The sequence below is a fragment of the Saccharomycopsis crataegensis genome, assembly GCF_037102585.1.
Source record: "Saccharomycopsis crataegensis DNA, jcf7180000000084, whole genome shotgun sequence".
Taxonomy (NCBI): Eukaryota; Fungi; Ascomycota; class Saccharomycetes; order Ascoideales; family Saccharomycopsidaceae; genus Saccharomycopsis; species Saccharomycopsis crataegensis.
In genome coordinates this window covers 463476-488476 of record NW_027043829.1, presented here as the reverse complement: position 1 = coordinate 488476, position 25001 = coordinate 463476, and the positions used below count along the sequence as shown (strand labels likewise).

General features: G+C 36.7%; 11 protein-coding genes across 11 annotated transcripts; 5 read left to right on the top strand and 6 right to left on the bottom strand. All coding sequences in view use genetic code 12, as the record gives it.

The window, feature by feature from the left end:
* Window positions 1-304: 304 nt before the first annotated feature.
* Window positions 305-694, top strand: DASC09_032240 (histone H2B family protein; the record flags this gene model as incomplete). The annotated part of the gene is made up of 1 exon (XM_064996823.1): window positions 305-694. The coding sequence occupies one exon, from the start codon at window positions 305-307 to the stop codon at window positions 692-694; it is 390 nt and encodes a 129-aa protein (XP_064852895.1).
* Window positions 695-2790: 2096 nt separating this feature from the next.
* On the bottom strand, window positions 2791-5874 carry DASC09_032230 (transposase; the record flags this gene model as incomplete). Its single annotated transcript, XM_064996822.1, has 1 exon — window positions 2791-5874. One exon carries the CDS (start codon window positions 5872-5874, stop codon window positions 2791-2793), a length of 3084 nt encoding a protein of 1027 aa, XP_064852894.1.
* A 220-nt stretch (window positions 5875-6094) lies between these two features.
* Window positions 6095-7400, bottom strand: MAP2 (methionine aminopeptidase; the record flags this gene model as incomplete). Its single annotated transcript, XM_064996821.1, has 2 exons — window positions 6095-7281; window positions 7346-7400. 2 exons carry the CDS (start codon window positions 7398-7400, stop codon window positions 6095-6097), a joined length of 1242 nt encoding a protein of 413 aa, XP_064852893.1.
* Window positions 7401-7588: 188 nt separating this feature from the next.
* PET112 (glutamyl-tRNA(Gln) amidotransferase subunit PET112) lies at window positions 7589-9226 on the bottom strand (the record flags this gene model as incomplete). The annotated part of the gene is made up of 1 exon (XM_064996820.1): window positions 7589-9226. One exon carries the CDS (start codon window positions 9224-9226, stop codon window positions 7589-7591), a length of 1638 nt encoding a protein of 545 aa, XP_064852892.1.
* A 312-nt stretch (window positions 9227-9538) lies between these two features.
* On the bottom strand, window positions 9539-10556 carry RPL23A (60S ribosomal protein uL14 RPL23A; the record flags this gene model as incomplete). The annotated part of the gene is made up of 2 exons (XM_064996819.1): window positions 9539-9910; window positions 10524-10556. The coding sequence occupies 2 exons, from the start codon at window positions 10554-10556 to the stop codon at window positions 9539-9541; spliced, it is 405 nt and encodes a 134-aa protein (XP_064852891.1).
* A 592-nt stretch (window positions 10557-11148) lies between these two features.
* DASC09_032190 (SUMO-targeted ubiquitin ligase complex subunit SLX8) lies at window positions 11149-11811 on the top strand (the record flags this gene model as incomplete). The annotated part of the gene is made up of 1 exon (XM_064996818.1): window positions 11149-11811. The coding sequence occupies one exon, from the start codon at window positions 11149-11151 to the stop codon at window positions 11809-11811; it is 663 nt and encodes a 220-aa protein (XP_064852890.1).
* Window positions 11812-12542: 731 nt separating this feature from the next.
* DASC09_032180 (uncharacterized protein) lies at window positions 12543-13424 on the top strand (the record flags this gene model as incomplete). The annotated part of the gene is made up of 1 exon (XM_064996817.1): window positions 12543-13424. The coding sequence occupies one exon, from the start codon at window positions 12543-12545 to the stop codon at window positions 13422-13424; it is 882 nt and encodes a 293-aa protein (XP_064852889.1).
* A 727-nt stretch (window positions 13425-14151) lies between these two features.
* DASC09_032170 (Slg1 protein) lies at window positions 14152-15651 on the top strand (the record flags this gene model as incomplete). The annotated part of the gene is made up of 1 exon (XM_064996816.1): window positions 14152-15651. One exon carries the CDS (start codon window positions 14152-14154, stop codon window positions 15649-15651), a length of 1500 nt encoding a protein of 499 aa, XP_064852888.1.
* Window positions 15652-15987: 336 nt separating this feature from the next.
* Window positions 15988-19299, top strand: RTP1 (Rtp1p; the record flags this gene model as incomplete). Its single annotated transcript, XM_064996815.1, has 1 exon — window positions 15988-19299. One exon carries the CDS (start codon window positions 15988-15990, stop codon window positions 19297-19299), a length of 3312 nt encoding a protein of 1103 aa, XP_064852887.1.
* A 435-nt stretch (window positions 19300-19734) lies between these two features.
* ATP5 (F1F0 ATP synthase subunit 5) lies at window positions 19735-20352 on the bottom strand (the record flags this gene model as incomplete). The annotated part of the gene is made up of 1 exon (XM_064996814.1): window positions 19735-20352. One exon carries the CDS (start codon window positions 20350-20352, stop codon window positions 19735-19737), a length of 618 nt encoding a protein of 205 aa, XP_064852886.1.
* A 373-nt stretch (window positions 20353-20725) lies between these two features.
* Window positions 20726-24814, bottom strand: PAN1 (actin cytoskeleton-regulatory complex protein PAN1; the record flags this gene model as incomplete). The annotated part of the gene is made up of 1 exon (XM_064996813.1): window positions 20726-24814. The coding sequence occupies one exon, from the start codon at window positions 24812-24814 to the stop codon at window positions 20726-20728; it is 4089 nt and encodes a 1362-aa protein (XP_064852885.1).
* Between the last annotated feature and the right edge of the window lie 187 nt (window positions 24815-25001).

The window sequence follows — 25001 nt, the reverse complement described above, 5'->3', positions numbered from 1 at the left end:
AATCCCAAAAGTGGCTCACATTCCGGAACCTACCCCCTACAGGGGACAATTTTCAGCATGTGTGCAACGCGCTCTTTTTGATGAAAAACCCCACATTGTATTTAAAATGTTTTTTTTTTCTCTGGCTGCTGCATTTAGAAATCCGCACTGCAGTTACCCAAAACAGACAACCATACATTTCAACAATCTGTAACTGAAGGTATATAATCCACCCAAAATCCAAAATAAAAAAAAAACTCATTCTTTCAGTTCCGTCTCTGTATCAACACTTTTTTAATTTACTACACATATTATATCCTACACAATGGCCCCAAAAGCTGAAAAGAAACCTGCCTCCAAGGCTCCAGCCTCCAAGAAGCCTGCTGCTAAGAAGACTGCTGCTTCCTCTACTGATGGTAAGAAGAGATCTAAGACCAGAAAGGAAACTTACAACACTTACATCTACAAGGTCTTGAAGCAAACTCACCCAGATACCGGTATCTCTAAAAAGGCTATTTCTATCATGAACTCTTTCGTCAGTGATATCTTTGAAAGAATTGCCACTGAAGCTTCTAAATTAGCCGCTTACAACAAGAAGTCTACTATTTCTGCCAGAGAAATCCAAACTGCTGTTAGATTGATCTTGCCAGGTGAATTGGCTAAGCACGCTGTCTCTGAAGGTACTCGTGCTGTCACCAAGTATTCTTCTGCTTAAATTTTTCTTACTTTTATTATAATTTTTTTCAATATTTCTGTTAGATTCGGTATGGGTTTTTAATTTTTTTATCTAATCCATTTAGGTTGTGTACATTAGTAATATATCTTTAAAAAAAGGTTGTTTTGTAAGGATGCTTTGAGTTCTTGCTTTTTTTCGCGTCAGTTTAATTTTGCAAAACACAATTTTATTTCGTTTCGAAAATTAATACATATGTTGTACTTCTATAAATAAAATATGGTTGCGTATATAATTATATTTTGAACTGGATATGGCATATTTTTTTCTGTTTGTAGCTAGGTTTTGATATAAAGCTTCGAAGCCCTTGACACCAGACGTGTCACGAAAGAAAAATACATGTAGCCTTCAACAATAAATGGCACACCATAATTTTCACTATGATAAATTCTAAAAAGAATCATCCCTGCTTTCCGTATTTCCTTAATTTTTTTTTGATCATTTCCATCATAAATATAATTAAGAAGACGCGCTTTTTTTTTATTTATTTAGACTTTCAAAAAGTTCATAGTTGTATTGCTATACAGCACTAATTGATCTATGATGATTAAGTTTTTTAATAAATCGGATTATAATATGCCCATAAGAGAGTGGTGAAATATGTTAAATATATTCCATCTTTTACTATTCTTCTTTAAAATAATGTTTTGATATTTGTAAGGTCTTCAGGAGAATAAAGCTAAGCAAGCTTTGATTCAATTCATTCTCTACGGATAGTAACTTTACAAAACATGGTTTTGAATAATAAAATAAATACAATGACAAAAGTGATGTGCTAAAAAGATAAAGATGCCTGGAAACAAAAACTGATAGGCTTCCGAAACATTAGCAGTATTATTTTTACCTCCGTTAAATCAAATATCTTACAGTTTTGCAAAACAAATTCGTTTATGCATTCCAAAAAGATTTAACAGTCTCTGTAATATAACATGCTGAATTCAGAGTTGGAAAATTGAAAATTGGCTGTAGCAAACGATCCAAACTTCAGATTCTAATTTTGATATCTGGTTATTGATCAATTCAGTTTTGAAAATAAACTAGTCATATGTTTTAATCAGTAGGTCAAGTTATTATTTGTAGTGTAATTGGAAGCCGTTTCGTGTTCTGTAAATCAATGCCATTTTGTAAAGGGCATGCTTGAAGGTTTTAAAAGAGTCCAGCATACGAAGCAAAATATTGACAATTCTATTCCTAAATGAAAATAATTATTGTATTGAAACCTATGTAAATGCAAATTTAAAAGTATAATTGTTTCAAACCCTATCACAGCAATAAAACTTGTTAGCGCTAGCTAATGTTTAAGAAGCGTAATCCAATACGCCACTATGGTAAACACATCTCAGAAAATAGCCATGAATATTATTTGTTAAAAATATCCATAATATTGTGTCCTTTTAACCATATTAACTTTTATTCTCGGAGACACGTTGTTACTAATTAGTAATATCACTAGTTTGCAATGGTACATGATAAAGTACAAAAGTAGTTATGTATTTTCACAGATTATATATTAATAATAGGTAAAAGAGGACTTCACTCTTCTTATATTTTTTTTTAAAATAATTTCAAGAGCTTATCTTTTTATCTGGCAAAATATTTTCTACATTGAGATTCCTGAACTGCTTGTCACTTTATGTTTTCCTATTTGAAGCAAGCTGCATAAAATAATATGATAAAAAAAAGAAGTTAGTGGGGGGAGAGATATATATATATATATAATCTAATCTAAGCTGTTACATTAAGGTGACCTTATTAAAACTCTGTTGTGGACCATTCATTGGTGACTTGTGGTACAATAAATTATGGTGGTAATATTACTTTACGCGTGACGGGTATTACACCCCGTAATGGACTCACCAAGAATATGGACTAAACTACAGCAAAAGAAAATAAAAACTACTCATCAAAAATTGATGCCGGCCAATTTATATTCCCCAATGTAAATCAAAATAAAAAGCACTAGATCACAAACACCACAATTGCCATAAAAGATAAACGCACACTCTTTTTCCCATAAATAGGCCATGAGAAATGAAATTTTCCTTTGTAAGTTGTCCCCCTAGTTCTTAAAGATATCCCTATAAATTTCCATTAAAATTCCTCATCATGCCACTCAATCCTGATGCGACTTGTTTTTGGCGTTTTTCTACCTGTTCCCCTGTTCCACTGATTTCAATGCCATAGACACTCGCGTAATCTCTTTTGTTAGCATTGCTCAAAATATAATCATCAACCCCCAAAACATTGCTCTGCAGTGATGATTTCACCATATTTAGTTTATTAGTATTTTCAAAAGTTATTCCCTGGTTGTTAGTAGGTCGTAGTTTCAATTTAGAGTTCTTTTTATTCAGGTTCACATAAAACGCATCGTAGTTACGACCCATACCTTCTAACTTCATCACATCACCAAAATCTAGTAACAAATCATTGAACTCTAAATTAAATGAAAGCAAGAAATTCCGGAAATGGTTTCTGGCTCTACCCAAGTAATTTCTTGAATGTGAGTTCAAAAAATTCTTCATATCATTGTTTAAAAACTTGGAGATCTTGAGAAGCTCTTGAATATCCATATCATACCCTCCAGCTATATCCATCTCCGAACTTTGTGCATTGATTGATTGGTTTGTCGGAATTTCTCCAGTAATCTCTGTAGGAACTGTATCTGAAGGTAAAGAGTTATTTGGATTAGATAACTGTGAACTGATTTGTCCTAACTGACTTTCAGCATCAATACGCCTGATTTGCTCATCAATAATATTGTTGATAGTAGTTCGTTCTGTGGGATCAAGGCTTTTGGTTAAGGTTTTTTTCAATTTTAGTTCCTGCTTCCTTTTTTCAAATTCTTCACTGTTTTTCTTCAATACTTCTTGAATTTCATTATATGCACCGACTTCCTCTTTGATGGAATTAACAATTTCCTCATCTGTTAGATGCTTGTTGACCACAAACTCTTCAAGTGGGAAAAGGATATCTTCAATGGTCAAGGAAAAAAAATCTGACGGCCGTTCAACTGTCTTGGATAAGAATGGTTGTCTTCTCCGTAAGCTGATTAAATTCTTCAGTTCAAAAATCGAAAGAATTCTCAATAATTTCAACTCTTTGGGAACATCAAAATAGGCGATCGAGCTATCACCAGCTGTCTGGTTGGTGTTGAGAACATTATAAAATGGCAAAATGTCACTATCTTTGAAACAATTGGATACAATATTTCTTTTGTATGATCCGCTTGGATGCTGCTCGAGAAGACCGTTGCCTCTTACCATCAGTTCAATATTTTCGGCCCTAGTGGCACTGTTCTCATAGCTCTCATTTTCTTGCTTGAATGAATCCCAACTTTCAGTTATGAAATAAATCAAATCGGCCTCAGTGATACCATTCATGACGGAAGCCAAAACATCGACAGTGAAGTTCCCAATAGCTCCCATATCAGTACTATCAACACAAAGTAGCTGTGACAAGTAATATTCAAACAAATTCAATTTGAAATGACTTTTGAAAACTCTTGAGATACCAAGACTGATTGGCTGAATTTCCAGGGTATAATTTATTCTGATATTTGGGTTTGGATCCTGGCGATCAATTTTTATTCTTTTACTGGAGGAGACATTGGTGTTCATCAAAGGTATATCTCTAATATCAAGGTTGAACACAGAACTGTCCTCTTGGGTTATTTTATCGCTGACTGAAAGAATATTTTTGATAAATAATTCACGAGGATAAGTCAAAGACGAAGCAAAGTTTGGACTAAAGTACACTAACTTTATATGCTTTAAGTCCTTATTAGGAACAATATGAGAGTAAATTGTGTCTAAAAGCAATGCAATCTTTCTGTTTGGATTAGCAGCATCAATTTTTTGGTCCCATTTAGAAAGAAAATCATAAAAAATTTCATTGGTAATGCTGCACGAAGGGTGTGAATAATAAATATAATTCTTCGTCCTGGTATCCTCAGATATTGCCTCCTTACCAATAATCAATGGTCCCAAAAAGTCACTACCATCAGCATTGACACACAAACCAACCATTAATTTTTTGATCATCACATGGGAATTGCCAAAGAGCTTGCGGCCTGGAAAGTCAGAAGTCACCATAAGTTCATCAAAATGGTAAATGTCACTGGCCTTGAAATCATTAAGAACATTCTTAAGCCTGAATTTCTCGTGATTGATATACTTGATCGATATAATATTATCATTCTCAATAAAAAAATCTTGGATGACCCTTTTTTTCTCCAGATTCTTTTTCTTGAAATGATGTAGCCAACCATTAGATCGTTTGGCTTTATCTGGATCAAACGAGGGATCAAACTTGAAGGCAAAGCTCTCAAACTTCTTTAAAAGGGTTTTCTCAGTGATTTTTTCCGCACCCTTTTCATACAAGCTCTGTTCATAAAACAATTCCAAAGCCCTATTGATTTCGGGATTTTTCAAATTAGGCTTGTTCTTGTAGACATTTCTATAACTGAAGGATAAATTTCTGAACTCTTCTCTGAGTTTCGGTTCATCTTTGACCCATCTATTTAGCGATGATTTTGTAATCGCAAATTTTTTGAATTGTTGAAAATGAACTACTGTCACTTGTTGGGATTTCTTTTCACTAGCATGATACCAGTCTAATACGTCAATCTTTTGCTTTAAAGTTGCTCTAGGTAGTTTGCTATCATCAGTTTCCTCAGGAACGATACCACGATTGGCGTCATTTTGAAGAAGCGATATTTGTCGTTGCTGTTGTTGATTAGTAGAAGGATGAGATCCAGCAGCAGATGTATATTGCCCAAGTTGTAGAGAATTAACCAACTGATGAGAGCGATTCAAGGACCCTGGGACACCTGATGGTAACGCATCAAGGACACTCATCAGTGTGTTGTACTGCTGATGCTGCAGCACCGGCTGTTGTGGTTGTGCTAACACATTCTGTTGGACTTGGATTTGCTGTTGCTGCTGCTGTTGCTGCTGCTGTTGATGTTGATGTTGCTGTTGTTGTTGTTGTTGTTGTTGTTGTTGTTGTTGTTGTTGCTGCTGCTGTTGATGTTGATGTTGCTGTTGTTGTTGTTGTTGTTGTTGTTGTTGTTGATTCTGTGATAGGAAATTCAGGATCTGGGGGAACAGCTGGTACCTGAACTGGTCAAAATTGTTGGTGTCATAGGGTGGTTGTCGATCCATGTTGAGGATTTTGTGTGATAACTAACTGTTTGGAACGAAAGTGGTACAATCTACGTGAATATTGTGTTGACATCCCTGAGAAAACGAAAATTTCTGGGAGATGCGATTACGACACGTGATGAAGGCACATTGGTGGTTCTGCTGAGCATCGTTATTATATTATTATACCAATAAACAAAGACATTAAAGTTGATAATAAAAATTAATAATAATAATGATGTTAATAGTCATCCCCTCTGGAAACAACTTCCTTCACATCTGGACGAAGCAAGATTGTATGTTCCCACTGCGCAGTGTAAGAGCCCTTCTTTTCCATCAATGGAGGATAATCTTGCACAACTCCCGCTCTCACCAAGCTATTTAAGGCAAACAAATACTTATCCTGTCCAGTACGGTCAAGGTATCTGCGACAGAATGGTAAAGTGCCAAAGCTGTCATTAATTGTCTTCAACAATTCTTTAGCAGAGTTCAATCTGACACCAGATTCATCAGCGCCAGAGTTCTTAGCGTAGTGCGAACATTCACCTTCCGGAAGAACAAAACCCCAGCCGTTTATGGAACCAAAAGTCTCAATGGCGAAAACTTCACCTTCTTCCATCTTTGTTTCGTCATCATTTTTGACAATAGGAACAGTTTTACCATCATGGATGTGAAAATCACCAATATTATGACCGTTCAAGTTTTTAATACATTTAACTGGATAAACCTTGCCATCAAGCTCAACCTCATGACTTTCCATAACCTCTTGGATGGCTTCACCAATGTCACACATTCTCACATCTATACCAGCTTCCTTGATACCGGTATTTGTGGCAGCCTTAACAGCTTCCAATAAGCCATCGTACTTTGGGTTAAAAGTGTGAGTGAATGCACAATCAACAATATGACCATTGACATGAACCCCAATATCAACCTTCATGACATCATCGTAACCCAAAACAATTTTATCCCCAGCATTTGGTGTGTAATGGGCTGCACAGTCGTTTAATGAAAGACCGGTAGGGAAACCAACCCCGGCAACCTTAGTTTCAGGAGTATTGGCGAATGTTCTAACAGCATCTTCAATAATGTTTGCAACTTCAATCATGGTCATACCTGGCTGGATCTTATTTTTGGCATTTCTTCTTGCTCTACGGTGGATTTCAGCACCTTTTCTGAAATCGTTCCATTTTGTTTCTTCTAATCGTCTGTTCAAGTATCTTTTTTCTTCATCAGTGGTTCTGTAATTGTTATTATCCACATACTCTATTATCTGACCCTCAGGATACTTTTCATCTGGGTAGAAGTTCGTTATTGGAACAACGGTCTTCTTCTTCTTACCACTCTTCTTCTTCTTCTTCTTCTTCTTCTTCTCTTCAGTTGAGGCTTCGGGATTAGCTTCTACCTCGTTTTCTTCGGTATTTTCCACTGAGCTCACAGTTAGTAATTGTTTGATGACTAGAATATTAACAAACTAAAAATGATAACTGACCTTTGAGATTTTCTACCTTCTCTTCCAAAGTAGGTTCTACTGTACTTGAATTCATTTTTTTCGTCTCTACTGTCAGATTCTCTTGGTTCCTTTATGTCCAATTTTTTTTTTTATTTTAGTTTTTCACCCATTTTTTTTTTCCCTCTTTGACACAAACTTTGACACAACAATACAATATTTTTGATTACGACATGTAATAAGTTCAAGAAATTTTATAATACAGACTATTTACTATTTATATCATCATTTTAAACCAAGTGACTTTTTAAAGTGCTCTTCAAATACCTTGGCTTGAATCTTCCCTTGCGTAGCTCTCATTCCCTGCCCCACCAAATACTGTAATGATCCCAATTTCTTACCATTCTTTAAATTCTCAACAATTTCAGCATGATTAGAGAGGATTTCATCACATAGCTCACCAAGCTCCAAATTCAAATCAGCGTCATTCTGCTCGGGTACTTCCAACTCAAATTCGGCTATCAAATCATCAATGGTCATACTTTGGACGGCCGTATCATCATGATTCTCGACAATATATTTCAATAGCAACTTACCACTACTATTAGTTAATTTTCCGTCAATATAGATGACGTTGATCAATTCAGAAAGTTTGGAAACCGGAAGGATTTGTGGAGAAAACTTCAAGTTGAATTTACCTAATTGACCAATCAATTCATGTAAAATGAAGTTCCCTGGAATTTTTGAAGGAACTTTGTCATTCATACCCACAGTCTTAGAAAACGCGTCCATATAATAATCCAATAACCCGTCATAAGTATTGTTTATTAATAATTTTGCATCTTTAATTCTCAACCCGTATGGTTTGCTGGTCAACATCTCGATCATATCATCAGGTAAGGTACTAACAAAATTTGTTCTGATATCCTCAACTATGGTTTTATCTAACAGAATAGAGGATAATTCAGGATCAGGCATATATCTATAATCGACCTTACTTTCTTTCTTTCTTAGAGTGACGGTCTTGCTGCCATTCCAGCCTCTGGTTTCCTGAGAAATATGATTCCCACTTTCCACTTCCTTGATCTGTCTCTTATATTCATACTTCAAAGCTTCAATAATAGCAGTACTTGATGAAAGGTTCTTTATTTCTACTCTGTTACCCCCATTTATCGAGATATTGACATCAATTCTCATGGCACCAGTTTCCAATTCCCCGGTGGAAATATTGAGGAATTTGACTAATGATTGAAATTTTTTAATAAACGCCTTTACTTGCTTGAGGTCATCGAAGTCTGGATTAGTCACTACTTCAATTAGGGGAGTGTTGGCTCTATTCAAATCGATTTTTGAATATAAAATACCATTAAGATACTCATTTGTAGACACTCCGGCTTCAACATGAATACACTTACCAGTATCTTGTTCTATCTGAATCTGATCTAGCGTTATAGTCTTCTCCTGTTCATCAATTTCATCAAACTTTTTGAGCAATTTAAGGGAGCCACCTTTACCAATTGGGTTATAATGTTGTGTGATTTGATAACCTAATGGTTGATCACCGTAAAAGTAGTGTTTTCTATCAAATGTCGATTGCAAATTTATTTTCGAATTCAAAGATACCCCAGCAACCAATGCTAAGAGAACGGCTTCAGGGTTGACCAAAGGCTGAGTACCAGGTAAACCGGCATCAAAGAAAGATACTCTTGAATTGGGAAGCTCATTGAAGGTGTGACCCGAATTACTAAATAGCTTTTTGTCAGTTTTTAGCTGACAATGGATCTCCAACCCACATTTAAACTTGTATTGAGGAAGAAGCACCGAGTTATCTGACTTGGCCTTCAACAAGATACGGGACGTTGATATCAGACGAACTAAGGTTCGGGATTGCCACATTTTGGATCGCGCAAACATGGTTTGCATTGAAGGCTGGTTGGACAATGTGAGGTGATCTATTGACTTAAATCTTTGGTCACATACAAATTTCTTGGGTGAGAAAAAAAAATAAAAATATCATAACCAGGAAAATATAATTGATATACTCACTTTTTCAGATCATAAACTGTGTTAATGAATACAACACTTTTCCTAACAAAATTGTTAAATATGCTCATCATTATATGATTACTCTTACAGTGGTTCTCTTTTTTTTTTTTTTTTTATATATGACACATTAGATTAGATGTTCATTGAAAATAAAGATAGGTTACAAAGCAAGTATTATTTTTAAAGAACTTAAACAACAACACCGGAACAAGAAGCAATACGAGGCCACAAGTCAGCACATTCTTTACCGACTGGACCAGTGATAGCAGAACCCTTCATTTCACCCTTTGGGTTGACAATGACACCAGCGTTATCTTCGAAGTAAAGGTAGATACCATCCTTTCTTCTCCATGGCTTAGATTGTCTAACAACAATAGCTTGCAAGACCTTCTTTCTCAATTCTGGCTTACCCTTCTTAACAGTAGCGATAACCATGTCACCGAGAGAGGCGGCTGGCAATCTGTTCAATCTGGCACCAGCACCCTTGACGGCGATGACATACAAGTTTCTGGCACCAGAGTTGTCACAACAATTGAGGACAGCACCGACTGGCAAACCAAGCTATAAGATTATGTTAGTAAGAATGTTTTTCCAAACGAGCACCCACTGGTTTATGAGGTTGGGAGGATATTAAACCAATCAGCAATTTAAGATGAGTCTCTTTATGGTTTTCATATACGTGAAATAAGTTCTGTTCAAAAAGAGTAATATAGCCAATAAGTATCTATTTGAATATTTCTTTTCAATATTGCTTATAATATGACCTCAAATCATCCACGGTTGTATCAATTTTTATTCATAGTAAAATAAAGACGGATTATCTCATGAAATATCTTGAATTTAGTCTATTTCCAAACATGAAGGCGTAGTTAATTGTACCTTTTCAATAAATTGATCAAAATTATTTCAATAGAAGTATCAAATCATCTCATATGAAAAATTCTTCACCACTTTCAGATACTTTCTCATGTTGGCCTCATTCTATAATCCCTTAAAATATTGCTGGCAATCATCAAGTACTGTAACCTTCTTCATTCATTACAATAGTTCAACACTTTTCACTTTTCAAATCCCATATTTTTTGAAAACCACTAGATGAACTCAATCCCACTCATTGATGATAAGTACATATCTCCCAAAATGATCCTAATTCTCTATTCTATTCATCACATACAGAAATACGGTATTTGTTACCTGAAGCAGACATTTTTTCTTGATATTATGCTATTGTATTGAGGTTTCTAGCAGGTCTTCTATGTAATTCAAATGTCCTATTCTAAAAAATTTGATTTTCCTCAGAATCTCTCTGTTCCTCCCCCATTCGAAAAAAAAATGGCTAATGTGAAAAGCACATGACTCTGTGACATCTGAATATCATCATCCGATATAAAAGCCCTAAAACAGATCACGAGACTAAATTCAAAAAAGGGCGACAAATCAAACTCCTAAAATGGAAATTACTAAACGCAGGGCAGTTATGAATATCACAAATTGTTTTTTTCTTCCCCCGTGATGAGGGAGATGAGACTTACGAAAACAACAATATGGTTTAGCTGGTTTATGTATCAATTTAATATTTTTTTTTTGTTTTTGCACTAACTACACCTTAGTGGTCCCATTATACCCTGTGTGATACCTCAAATAATTTTCAACCAAAGATTTGAACGCCAGTCAAGAAACTAGCTCATTTTTGCCACTTCAAGCACATCATACACCTTAACATTACCTACCAACCTAAATTTGTACGTCTTCAGAGTGGCAAATAAGTACATGAGAGCGTCGAGTCTTATATCAAAAGAATGCCGGGCAGAAGAGAGAAGCTAAAGAAAACTTCTTTGGCAACTACTAGTGACCAAGAGGGCTCACTTGGCAATAAACGAAAAAGATCAAGCATTGTCGAAATAACGACTGAAAACAATCACAATGGAAGCAAGCTCTTAAAACTCAATTCTCGAGATCCTGTACGAGCATCCAGTGATCCCTTAATAAGAAACCATAAAAGGTCCAGCAGAGAGAATAAGAACCAGAATCGAAATTCCTTATTTGTCCAGAGTGATGAGGATGAGGAAGATTCTGAACTGATACCTGCTAGGCAACTGAGAAATAGCAACAATATTAATTCAGTAATAACTATATTATCATCAGACGAAGAAGATGAAGGAGATGATGTTATATTTACGAGTGAGGCAAAAAAATCTACTGAGATTATAGATTCTGATAAAGTTAAGCAAAATGACCATGCTAAATCTTTCCAACTATACGAATGCCCTATATGCTTTGATAGCCCTGAAAAGACTATTGCTTTGCCTTGTGGTCACTGTTATTGCTTTGAATGTTTGTTTCAAGCTTTTGGACACTCAAGAACTTCTAAAAAGTCTGAAGCTGTTTGTGCTTTATGCCGAGCTTCTTACACTTTGCCCAAAGCTGTTCCATTAAAGTTCAAGTTTAAGACGAAATCTTGAATGATACTTTTTCTCATAAAGATATTGTTGCATAATTGTTTGATTTATTTCTCAGAAGACGTGATTTTTTCCTTGTTTTCTCTGATACCGAATGTATTATATGTGTAATGGAATTTTTGATTTGATTTCACTAGACTTTCTTTTTTCCATAACGTTTGCATTGTTTTTTTTTTCTTGTTCCTTGTTACTGGTTACTTGTTGATTTCATTTTTTCATTTTTTTTTAAATCATTGGAAGTTTTTCGGGGTTTCAATTATAAATCTCTTAGATGTATATATTCTAAGATAATGAATTTTAATGACTTTATGATGTGATTGCTCGTAGCTTTATTTATAATTTTTGTGAGATGCATTTTTGTTTGTGTTTTTTCCAACATGCATTATTATTAGGAGTTTTGTGGCACTCACTACGCAATCTGTTCATTTTTTTCCTTCATTACTTGCTTGAAATGGGAGGATGGAAATAAGTAAGAAAAAAAAGTAAATTTTTTAATGGGAATATATATAAATATATCCATACCGTGTTGATAAATTAAAATTGAATTAATTTCAGCCTCAGTCACTTATCATTTATTTCAGGTAAAAAAAACTCTTCTTGGAGCTGATAAAGCAAAATCACCGCAAGACAAATTAGCGTCTTTTGTGGATAATGAATAGAAACACTCTATCAAATCTAGCAGCTTTATTCACGAAAAAACACTTTCTGATAAATATCTAATAGAAAACGTTGAAATGGAAAGGCCCGTGTCAAGGGGGAAAGACGCCACCGATATTTTGGAATACAAGAGTCAGTCTGCCTGGGAAGAGAATGGAATTCCAAAAATCCTCGAGGTTTCCTTTAAAAATGTGGAAAGGAATAATGAGAACACTTTGGGAATGCAAATGATGCTCGATGATGATGATGATGATGATGATGATGATGATGATGATGATGATGATGATGGCGAAAAAGAAGCAGCACTCATCAACAACCCGCCCAAAGATAAAAAAACACAAGATGCTGTCAAATTGAAACCCATTACGCAATCACCAAAGATTCAATTTGAAAGCAGCCAGCAGGTGAATAGGAAAGTTGTCGTTAGAATTAAGGAGAACTATAACCATGAAAAAAAAAGTGATTTAGAAGATGCTCCAGAAGTGATGAATTCAGAAAATAGCATTCCGCTATACTTGATCAAAAGGGGGAAGTTTAAAGGGCATTATGATGATAGAATTATGAGATGCCTTAGTTGTCAGAAAGGAGGAATCGATAAGAGATGTATCTGTAGAACTTATTGTCTCGTTTCTTCACCTTTAAACCAGATATCCAAGAGCAATATGGCTGAGATTCCATCCGATCCACCTCTGGACTTAGAGACTGAAGAAAATATTATCGAAAGTGAAAATAACAGTTTGGAAGATACACAAGATACTAAGACTCTCACTGATGTTACCAACACACTGAGTCTGTTCAGCTTCAAGTACCATATATTCACATTGAAAGGTATGTTGTCCCGGAAAGACAAGAAAATTTACTCAGAAGGAAACAGTGGACAGAATGAGCTACTGAATTCTTCCCTGGGGGGTTGTTACGATGGGCGTTTGATACATCAACAGAACGAGCTCATAAGATAGAAGCATCTGGAGTTATTACATTTGTGTAGGAATTGTATGAATAAACAACATTTCCAAAAAATAAACAGGTCATCACGGGATAGGCGCTGCTTCTTAGAAATAGTTCTTGAGAGGCTGGTCGAGAACCATGAGTAGAATGAAATTTGCATACTGTTTGTAAACCTTAACAATCAGCATTCCACATCAGAAAAGGGGAAATGCGGAACCGTGTAAATGGAGCACACGTGAGAAAGCTTAATGTTTGCTTTTTCTTTTTTTTTTTTTTTCCTTTTGTTTTTTTTACGACATTTGGGTAAATAGGAGAGAAATAAAGGATATTAGTTATCCATTTGCCAGCACTTCAGTTTATAAGAAACATCCAGGGTGCTTTGTGCTATATACAATTCTTCTTTATTCTTCCGGAATAATACTAACTGCTTGTGTGTGTGTGTGTGTGTGCCTGGAACACGACAAGAAACATTCATCTGGAAACAGCTCGTTTGGCCAGAATACAGTCTTGTAAATGAGGACCTAAAAGATAAATTCCAAAGAATTTTACCTAGGCTTACCGGAAAAATTATTACGCTCGTTTGTTATTCATCTTTGGTTAATAGTTCTATTAATCTGCTTTTTTGTTTGTTTGCTGTTTCTTTTAATTTCTCATCCCTTCATTCTTTATTTCCAAACGTTGGTTTTCCCTTAATATATTTATAGAAAAGCCGAAAACCGAAAACAAAGAAACACCAATATGAATTCTAAAGCTTTATTCATATGCTTTATGCTACTACAGCTTCAGAAAGCCTTATCAACTTTCACCTATTTGGGATGCTATCCAAAATCAGCATTTTCGGGAACTGGAACATCATACACTTATCAAAGTGAAGGTTACTGCACCAATAAATGCAGTGGCTACTCATACGCTGCGATGATTGACGGTTCTACCTGTCTTTGCTCAAACTCTGCTCCTTCTACTTCATCTTCTTCTGAGCTGAATTGTGACACCTCATGTCTGGGTTACCCACAGGATACTTGTGGTGGAGATGATTATTATTCTGTCTACTCCGATGGTGATAGCGAATCAAGTTCATCATTACTGTCATCGTCCTCACTGAGCTCCTTATCTGCATCATCCTTATTGTCCTCAGCATCAGCATCAGCATCAACATCAGCATCAACTTCATCTTCCTCAATAACTAGCGCGACAACGTCATCTTCAAGCTCACTTAGCTCTAGGTCTAGCTCTTCCTCCTCCTCTAGTACAACTTCAACTTCAACTTCAACTTCATCCCATAGTGTTATGAGCTCATCATCTCTTGCAACCCCTTCCACTATTGAGACCACATCATTTGCCGTCAGTACTAACGATGGCAGAACAATAACGTCAGCTACGGTTATCAAAACCACATTAAGTTATTCTAATGTCTATGTCACTTATACTGCTCCAGCGACTTCTAGCACCTCTAGCTCTCTGGCTGGAGAGACAAACTCTAAAAATAAATCCTCCAATGGTTTAGCGAAGGGCGCTATTGCAGGGATTACCATCGGATCGATTGCAGCTGTGCTAATATTTTTGGCAGTATTGTTGTTTATTTGGAGACAGCGTATGAAATCAAAAAATTTAGAAAAAACTCAAAATGCAGCCATTGCAGCCACAATGATCGCCAACAACCATTCAGGAAGATACCCAGAAAAGAAAAGATTCAGTAATTTGCATGATCCTGTGGATGATGAAGATGCAGAGTTTGGACCAGTGATTGGTTCAACTGGTGATGGCAACAACACTTCAGCAGGCGCTTCAAATTTCTCAAGAAATCCAAGTAGTAGATTCAACTTTAATGATGGATTGGGTATAAGGACGAATTCTCCATTGTTAAGCTCCACCAGCCCCAATACGAGCGGCCATCAAAAAGATCCTTCGGTCGGAACAGTGGTGAATGATTCAGGTTTGTCAAGGGATTTATCTTTCGACGATAATACCAACGCTGTATTAGGAGGTGGCATAGCTGAACAAGAGGAAGATATAGATGTCTTCAACTTTTCTGATCCAAATGAACTCCTTACCACTAGTCTCGCTGCGGCAGGTGGTGCTCCTGGCTTAAGGGTTACTAATCCAGATAGATATAGTGTAATTAGTAGTGTTAGTGGTTTGACAAATGTCAACACAAATACTGCTGCTGCCCATGTTCTTGGCTCTCAATCTATTATCAATGATAGTGATGATGACCTATTCAAGGACAGAGTGAAGTGAAAGTTATGCGACTATTCACTGCATTGTTTTCATATTTGAATTGATGCTTGAAAATGGCAGTGTGAGTATGGAAATACTCAATTTCATTGGCTAAGATATACCACTGGCCTCAAATTACGACTTTTTGTTCTTACTTCTTCGAGTACTTCTTTCAATAATAGATTTTTTTTTTATTTGTTCCCCTTCATCCAAATTAATCCTTCCTCAAAATTTTGACTGCTATTTTATAATATTCTTTTTTAGCTACATGACTCTCATCTTTTATACTATTAACCTTTAATAAATTCTTTATTGATACCTTAATTAAATAACAATTGTTATTTATAAAGTACAATTATGCAATCATCATGCAGACATCTCCGAACGTTTGAGCGGCAAAATGAATTGAAAAAAAAAAAAAGTATTCCCTGGTTGAAGTCTTGGAGGAATAGAGCCATTTACGGGGGTAAAACTATGGCCGAGGAATCGGAGAAACATATTCCAAAGAAATTGAAAGGTTTAGTGGCTCCTAGATTTAGTTCCAAAAAGCCGCTAGACTTACTTTTTATCCAATTGACCGAAATTTTTAAAATTGAGGACAATAACCAGAACGATACCATCAACATATTGTACGAAAGAATATCAAAAATAGACAAGGACATAGATGATGAAACAAATTTTATTCCGTTCTCTTTGAAAGATGTTGTTGTCAAATTTCAAAACCAGTGCGAGAGAGACGAAGAATTCCAAAAGCGGGTTTCTGTTATCAAGTTTCTTTTACACAAATTGATCCAGATCAAAAAGCTTACCATGAAGGACAAACCAAAGTTCAAGAACAAGTACGGGGAAACGTTGATGATTTCTTTGCATGATATGAAGACTTTCGGGCATCTTTTAAACTTGATTATAGTCGAAGGCATATATTCAGCGTTACCAAATAATATTGGAATTTCTTTGGAAAAGAGAAGATTAAACGAGTTTAAAAAGGATAAGAAGGGATTCAAGGCGGTTAAAATTTTCAGAATAAAGAACGATCGAGAAAGGTTTGAATTATTAATGTTGATCATGAATAAATTTCTTGTGGTTTTTGAAGACTCAGATGGAGCTAATGACGTAAAAGAACTTTTACTTAAAGGGATGGGCTTTAGTGATTTGTTAATTTGCGCTCTATATGTCATATACAATCCTGATATCACTGGCAAACCATCTAATTGGGAAAATTTATATGACAGAATTGAAAGCATTTCGCCAACTTTTGAACTATTTGAGCTCTATTCTTTGCTTGTCAATCCTACAAATGTGGCTCCATGGTTTAAGGCTGTTTGTCTTGAGAAGATGACCTATTTGCCATTAAGAAGGAAAACGTCAGGCGTGATCTCACTTATTGAATTCCTAACCGGCATGAGATATAATGAAGATGTCAATGTGGAGAAGGTCGGTCATGTCAACAGAATTTTACTCAACAAGCCATCGAAAGTGTCGACTGTTGAATATTTCAACAACATTTCTAGTCAAATGTATAACATTCTTATTTTGGTGAATCGTCCGATCCTCGCATCAGTGTGTGTCAATTTTATCGAGTCATTGTTCAAAAGAAACCCAAGAATTGTTCAAGATTTCTACTTTGTTAAGATATGGTACCGTTGTAATGTTGCGCTTCGCCCAAATTTTAACAAGCAAGTGTATAAAGATGGAGATATAATGATCAAAGGTAGAGATTTTGATAATTTGTTAAATGTGATATTCTCAATCACCAAGAATAATAGCGATAACCAGGTTCTTGATTCCCTATTCCTGAAAAATGACTTGACTATATGTTTGTGGAACTACTTAATATTTTTACAACAGAAAAGCTTAACGAATAATAAGGAATTAATATTGGAAATATTTAAATTATATTTTACTTTGGTGACGAGTGACTCGAAAGTGCGGCTCCTACTGTCAATTTTAGATAACCTACTAATCGGTTTGAATAACTTTCCCTGGATATTTGACTTAGAGTTTAACGATCATGATAACGATAGTAATGAGGTGGTAACCCAATCCGTTTGTGTGAAGTATCAATCCTTTGATACAAAGGAGTTTAAATCAGGACAAACTACCAAAGAAAGGATCTTTGATTCGATAAATATGGCGACAGACTTGTACCTTATTATTCTTGAACAGGTTGATGATTCAGTGATACAAGAACTTTTCATTCTAATATTGAAGAGATGGCTTTTAAAAGATGGCGATGGTATCTCACAAAAACTATTTATTGGAGAGGAGGAGGAAGAAGCTGTTGGTTATTTCAAAATGTTAATAAATCTTAGGTTGTTACAAAGTATGTCATTAAAGTTCAAGGATCAAATTAACAACAATAAAAATATGACTGAGATTTTAGAAATTGTGGATGCTGTGTTAGCCAATTATAAATCCAATGATAATGCCAAAGTTATGGATGCAAATAACGAAGAAGAGGTTGATTCTGATGATGAAGTAGATGAGATAAACGAAAAAACTAAGAATTTACTGGTGGAAGATGACTCGGGAAATAATGATGACACAGTATTGACAATTACTTTGGAACTTCTTTCATCGATACTATCAGAGAATAGCTCCTATCAGTTGATTGAAACTGCAATTATCGAAAAACTTGATTCTATAATGGATAAACTCAACTTGATTGGCCAAAATAATGAGTCGCTTTCTGCGTCAATAGCCAGCTTAAAGCAGGCAATTCAAGATCTCAAGGATATAAACAATAAATTTGAGCAAAATATTAATGATGATGAACTTTCACAAAAAGAAACGATTATTAAGCTCAATAAAATCCAACAGAAATACGAGAATGATTTGAAAGGTTATGAAAAGGCCATGAAATATTTAAACGACAAGATCGTACCCGTTAGAGTGCATGGTCTTCAACTTATTAATGAGCTTATTTTCAAAAAATCTAAGATTGTGACGTTGCAACAGGGGATCAAAATTTATTTGGAACAACTTCAAAATACAGACCCTTTCATTTATTTGAGTTCAATTAAGGGCTTAGCTACACTTTTGCAATTCGACCTTGAAACTGCACTTCCAGTACTCTTAGAAATTTACGGTACACAAAGGGATGGAAATGACGAGTATGACACCGACACAATTTTAAAAATTGGGGAAGTTATAAATGCTTTGCTTTTGAAATATGAACTGAATCCTTTATATTCTGATTATTCGAATCGTCATTCTTCATTATTGTTTCCTTCAAAGTTGACCAAACTTGTTTGTCATACGACTATCAATTTAGTCAAAGTTCCCCCAAAAGAGACACCAAAGATTAGTAATGGAATTCGTGTGTCTGCACTTTCACTTCTTGAATCATGCTTCAGAATAAACTTAAATGGGGTAAATGAGTATCTCCAGGACACTTTAGATCTCGTTATTGGGATTTTAACATTTGAATTAAAGGACACAGAAGACGAGGTCTCGATGCGTAGGGGGGCCATAAAATTACTTCATAGCGTGGTTTATTCAGAGATTGATTTGAAAGAGTTTCCAAAAGGTTACGGTAAGAAAATCATCATATTATTGGCATATGCACAGGAAAAGGATGATGATTTATTGATCAGAGAACAAGCTGGTGACACCTTATCTGCGATCAAGGAAATTTTCAAACAAAGCATTTTTGGTGATACTGAGTGATTTTGTATTATAAGTTTATTTTTTATTATAGTTTTTTAGGACTAAATATATAGATTTTTTTTTTCTCTCCTTGCCAACGATATTTAAAAAAAACTTGGTACAAGTTGTAAGAAGATAACTTGAACATTAAGAACACTTGTTACTCGGATCCCATTACAATGTATCTCACCATTTCGAGTTCCCTTTTTAGCTACTCAAAATCTACAATTCACCCATACTCCGCTGATTAATTTTTTAATAGTTTTTATTTGAGTGTACGTACTATAATATTGAATATTTGCGATAACCGAACAAAACACATTAAGCAACATTCAAAAACGACAATCTCCTTTGCTTTAAAATAGCCAGCTAGTATGAGATAATATATTTTGCATTATGACGTCGTTGTAAGGATTTTCATGATTTTTTATTTTTGATTCCATTTCAAAATTGAACTTAGATGGCTTCACTCAAGATTTGGTTGTACTTAGTAATCTTACCACTGACAGACAAGTCAACGGTTCTGTCACCAACTTCGACAATCAACCCACCCAAAATTTCTGGGTTAATCTTGTTAACCAACTTCAAAGTCTTACCTTCACCGACGAATGTAGAACCAGAGATGGCAGATTGGATCTTTCTCAAGTATTTGGATTCCAATGGCTTACTAGAGGTGATGACGGCTTCAACAATACCGTTGTGGGCATCTTCCAAAACTTGGAACTGGCTAATAACGCTTGGCAACAAGTTCAATCTGTTGTTTTCGGCAAGGACGTTCAACAAGTTGGTGACAGACTTGTCACCAACGGTCTTGGAGGAAAGAGTTTCAACAACGAATTTTCTGTCTTCGAAAGAGAGAGCTGGGTTAGCGATAATTTCACCAACCTTAGCGTCAGCACCCAACAAAGAAGTGACACTCTTCAAAGATCTGCCAGCAGCCTCAATAGAGGAGTCCTTAGCAGCAGCACTGTAGAGAGCAGAAGCGTAGGTACCTTCCAAACCAAACAATTGCACTGGTGGCTTGACGGACTTGGCAGCTGAGGCCATAGATCTGATGAACATGCGGGAAGCCATTTTGAGATATGGGTTCTGTAGTTACGTTATAAATTTGAACTCGTCCTTCATCTATTAGATTTTTTAAGAAGCTTTGATTTGTTCAGTTTTTTCTCTGGGGTGTTGAATTATTTTGTGCAGGGTAACAGAGGCCTGACCAATCAAGGTGGTGAAAATTAAAGGGGGTACAGGACCCTAAATATATGATACCGCTACAGATAAATCACCTTAATTGAGTCTCAACATGATATCAATCATATTTTTAGAAAAGTAAACAATAGAAGAAAAGTATGAACATAACGATGGTTTTCGATCAAGTAATTTGTAAGATCTTCAAACAGAAAAAAAAAAATAGTAGAAAAACAAAGTGGAAAAAGAAAAAAAAAATACCAAATCAATCCAAGACCTTACCAACGGTACCTTCCACAACATGCATTTCGTCCTTAGGAACAGATTTTAGGGATCTGCCACCAGTAATTTGCGCAAATAAAGCATTCATTTGTGGCATTGCAGGTGCGCCACCAGTAGGAGTACTAGACAATGCAGGTGGAGGAGGAGGTGGTGGTGGGGCACTGAAAGGCCCTGATGCAGGAAGAGATGGAGCAGCAGCCATAGGAGGAGGTGGTGGTGGTGGTGGTACACCAAATGGAGCAGATGGTGACTCAGTAGAAGGAGCTGGGGGAGGAGGAGGTGCTCCAAATGGAGCCGATGGTGCTTCGGTACCTGGAATTGGCGGTGGAGCGCCATATGGAATTCCTGGAGAATTGGATTCAACAGCATCTTCAAATGATTCAACAGAGTCTGGTAATGATAAATCAGAAGCGTCCGATAAAGCTGGTGATGCAGGAATATCTTGTTGTTGCACCACAATTGGTGAAGGTGGAGCAACAGGGATAGGAGGAGCGACCGGTGCCTGTTGAGCTGGTGGAGCTGGTGGAGCAGCAGCAACAGGGGGTGGAGTAGCAGATTGCGGGGCAGGGGATCCACCAAAGAGCAAGCTACCTAAACCATTATTACCTTTACTTCTAATTGGTAAATCTTCCTCATCTTCGTCACCCTTATCATCCTCGCCATCACCCCATCCATCATCACTATCATTATCAAATCTACGATGCTTTTGAGCGATAGCTTTGTTAATATCGAATGGCTGTGATGATTCTTTCTTAACTTCTGGTTTCTTTTCCTCCTTCTTAGGATCAACAACTGGTGGTGGTGGACGGAAGAATGGATTAGAACTACCAGACGATGTTGAAACTGATTCCTTTGGAGGCTGTGGGGTAGCAATAGGAGAAGGAGCAGTAGCCGGAGCAGGGGTACTAGCAGGAGTAGCAGAAGCACTCTTAGCGAATGGGTTGTACGAATGATTTTGGACAGCTGGCGGTGGTTGAGTAACCGGAGCAGGCAGCGGAGTACCATTTGATGAAGAGATAAAAGAGGTAGGGGTTGAAGTTTGGGTATTTCCAGCCTTCAATTGTTTCATTTCTTCCTTCAATTTTTTGAGACGTTCTTCCTTTTCTCTTCTCTTTCTCTCTTTTTTTTCGTCTTTTTCCAGTTTCTTGGCTGGGGTAGTCATAGCAGCAGCTGCTGCTGCTGCCGCCTTTTCTTTTTCAATTTTTTCCTGTTCCAATCTTTGTTTCTCTCTCAATAATTCTTGATACTCTTCATCATCAGATTCATCGGAGCTTTCATCTTCTTCGGTTGCAGCCGGCTGTGTGACCGGGGCAACTGGTTGAACTACAGCTACTGGCTGAGTTGCAACTGCTCTTTGAGTTGAAAGAGAGCCATTGACAGGAGAGCTGGTCTCGCTTCTCAGAGGAGTGGAAGTGGTTGATGGTGACGAGGAGGCCACCGAGCTTCTCAAGCCAAATTTTGCTAACTTCTCAGCCATGCGCTTCGCAGCTTGTTCCTTGATGTATGCAGATCTTTCCTCTGGAGTTCTGGCAGCTGGCTTTTTGGCAGCTGGCTTTTTGGCAACTGTAGACGTAACCTTTGTAGCAACATTTGGGGTAGCAGGAGCCGATGAAGGATTGTAAGTAGAAGTGCTAGGATAAGAAGAGAAATTACCATTTTTCAATTCAGAAATAAAAGAGTTAACACTTTCGCTAATGCCAACCCCTTGCTCCCATTTTTCAAACCCAACTTGATCTTGAGCTCCGTACATTGATTTGAGATTGTTTTCCAAGCTTGATTCCAAATCTCTAATACTACCTTCAATGTCACCAATTATTTGTTGTTGCTGCAAACTTTCTTGGTTCAATCTATTGATTTCGTTGCTTAATAGTAAGTCGTTTGATTCAGCTCCACTATTTTTATTGGTCAAAGCATTGATTCTCGCTCTCAATAAGGCTTTCTTATCATTTGGATCAACATTATTAATTCCAAAGCTAGAGTTTGGATTCTTCTTCAATAAATCAGACTTGAATAATTCAATCTTCATTGAGTTGATTTCCTTATCTGTTAATTGAATACTGGAAATAAGATCTGGAACCTTGGCAGTCAAGTAATTCAACTTTTTCAATAATTCGTCCTTAGTGTTCATGGTAGTAGCACTAAACATATTATTGTTGTCTGGGATCTTATTAATATCATTCTGAACATCCTTGATTCTGTGTTTCAAGTTACTAATTTCGGCCTCATCATATGATTGTTGCTTGTGATTTTCCAAATTTGCTTCATCTTCTTTAGCATCCAAAGCTTGCAAGATAATTTCTTTTTCGCGGATAGATTTTTTCAATTGATTAATTAATTCTTCACCACTAGCAGAGGATGACACATCATTGGAATATGAGGAGTTCGCAGAAACTGGTGCCTTAGAAGGTTTCTTGTGGCGAGCGCTAGAACTATAATGGATTGCACTATCATCATTCTTGAATCTTGCAGCATCAGTAGACTTCTTCTTGCCACCTAATGTGTTACCTGATGATGAATAGCTCTTGAGGGAAGACTTGACGTCATCAATAATTCTGGAAGATTGGGGAACCAATTCAGGAGGTAAACGCACTGGAATTGGTATACCTGCCAACTTGTTGTAAATCAACTTCATAGCAACAATAAATTCTTCTCTTGTCAATTTACCCTTATTGTTAATATCAGCCAAAGTCCAGATTTGTTCCAAAAATTGTCTAGCCAAGCCAGATTTCGAGAACACCTCGATGGCAGCTGCCGCTTCGAGATAGCCAGACTTGGAATGTTGTTTAAAAATGTTAGAAAAAACATGAATTTCGGATTTGGTTAACACTTCATTAACATTACCAATCTGGTTGGAGGACAATTGGAAATTCTGTGATTGGCCATTACCCATAAATTGGCTTTGCATGGCTTGCAAACCGGCAGTGACAACACCGGTCTTTTGGGGAACTAGCCCGATTTGACCAGTTGGTTGTGACATAAGATAGCCCGTTTGCTGAGGTTGGAGCCCGGTAATTTGAGGTTGGAAACTTGTAGGAGGAAGGAAACCAGTATTTTGCGGTTGCATTCCCGTCATTTGCGGTTGAAAACTAGTATTTGGTAAGCCAGTAACCTGAGGTTGGAAGCCAGTAACTTGAGGTTGGAAGCTTGTCATAGGAGCTTGTTGGAACCCTGTAGCCTGAGGTTGGAATCCAGTTGGATTAATTTGCATCAAACCAGTACTTGGTTTTTGTTGCTGTTCATCTTGAACGAACGCATTGTTAGATCTTTCGCTTGGATCTGGAACAGAGAAACTAATTTCATCAACGTAACTGGTCACTTCATTTTTGATCTTTGGTGGCAAGACAACTGGCAATTTATCACCATGTAATACAACATTACATAGGTGTAATGCCAATACAAATTCAGGAAATAATAATGATCCTGCTTTGTTTGTGTCTGCTAATGCCCAAACTTGGCTCAAAGTGGAAGCTGGCAATTGCGATTTAAGTAAAATCTTTCTCGCAATATCGGCAGAAATTGAGCGCTCGCCTCTTGGAACACTCTTTAGAAACAATTTTTCATACTTTTGTTGTTGTTCCATGGTCACAAAGGACAATCTAGTATTTGGAAGTTTCAACTCATCATTGATAGGCTTGGATGCATAACCGGTTGGTTGGGCTTTCAAAAAGGTGTCACCATAAGCGTTAAAGCCAGTTGGTTGGGACACAAGTGGTTGGGCGGTCATTCCAGTTGGTTGAGCTTGATTAAAAGATGTCCCGGGGAATCCAAAACCTCCGGTTGGTTGCGCTTGGAAAGATGCCGGTGGCTGTTGTTGTTGGGGTTGAAATGTTTGAAAACCGGTTGGTTGTGCTTGAAAGCTGGTTTGGAATCCAGTGTTAAAACCTTGTGGAAAACCAGTGGCTTGAGGCTGTTGGAAGCCAGTTACCTGAGGTTGTTGGAAACCGGTTGCCTGGGGTTGAAAACTAGTTTGAAATCCATTCATAGGTTGTTGTTGTTGCTGGTTTTGGTTCTGTGGGTACCCATTAGAGAACTGCGAGTTCTGAAACCCTCCGAAATTGTTATAGGGGTACATCTTCGCTGATTCACTACGATTCTGTTCTCAAATTTCTCTCAATGGTGATTAACAGGTATCCGTATTATCGTTTCTTTTCGCGATCCGTAGCTCCTATTTTTTTTCCATTATTGATCCAAACTTGGTGATTTAAACAGGTGTCACCAGTGCTTAGTAACCCCATTGCGCAGCTGTATACAGCATATAT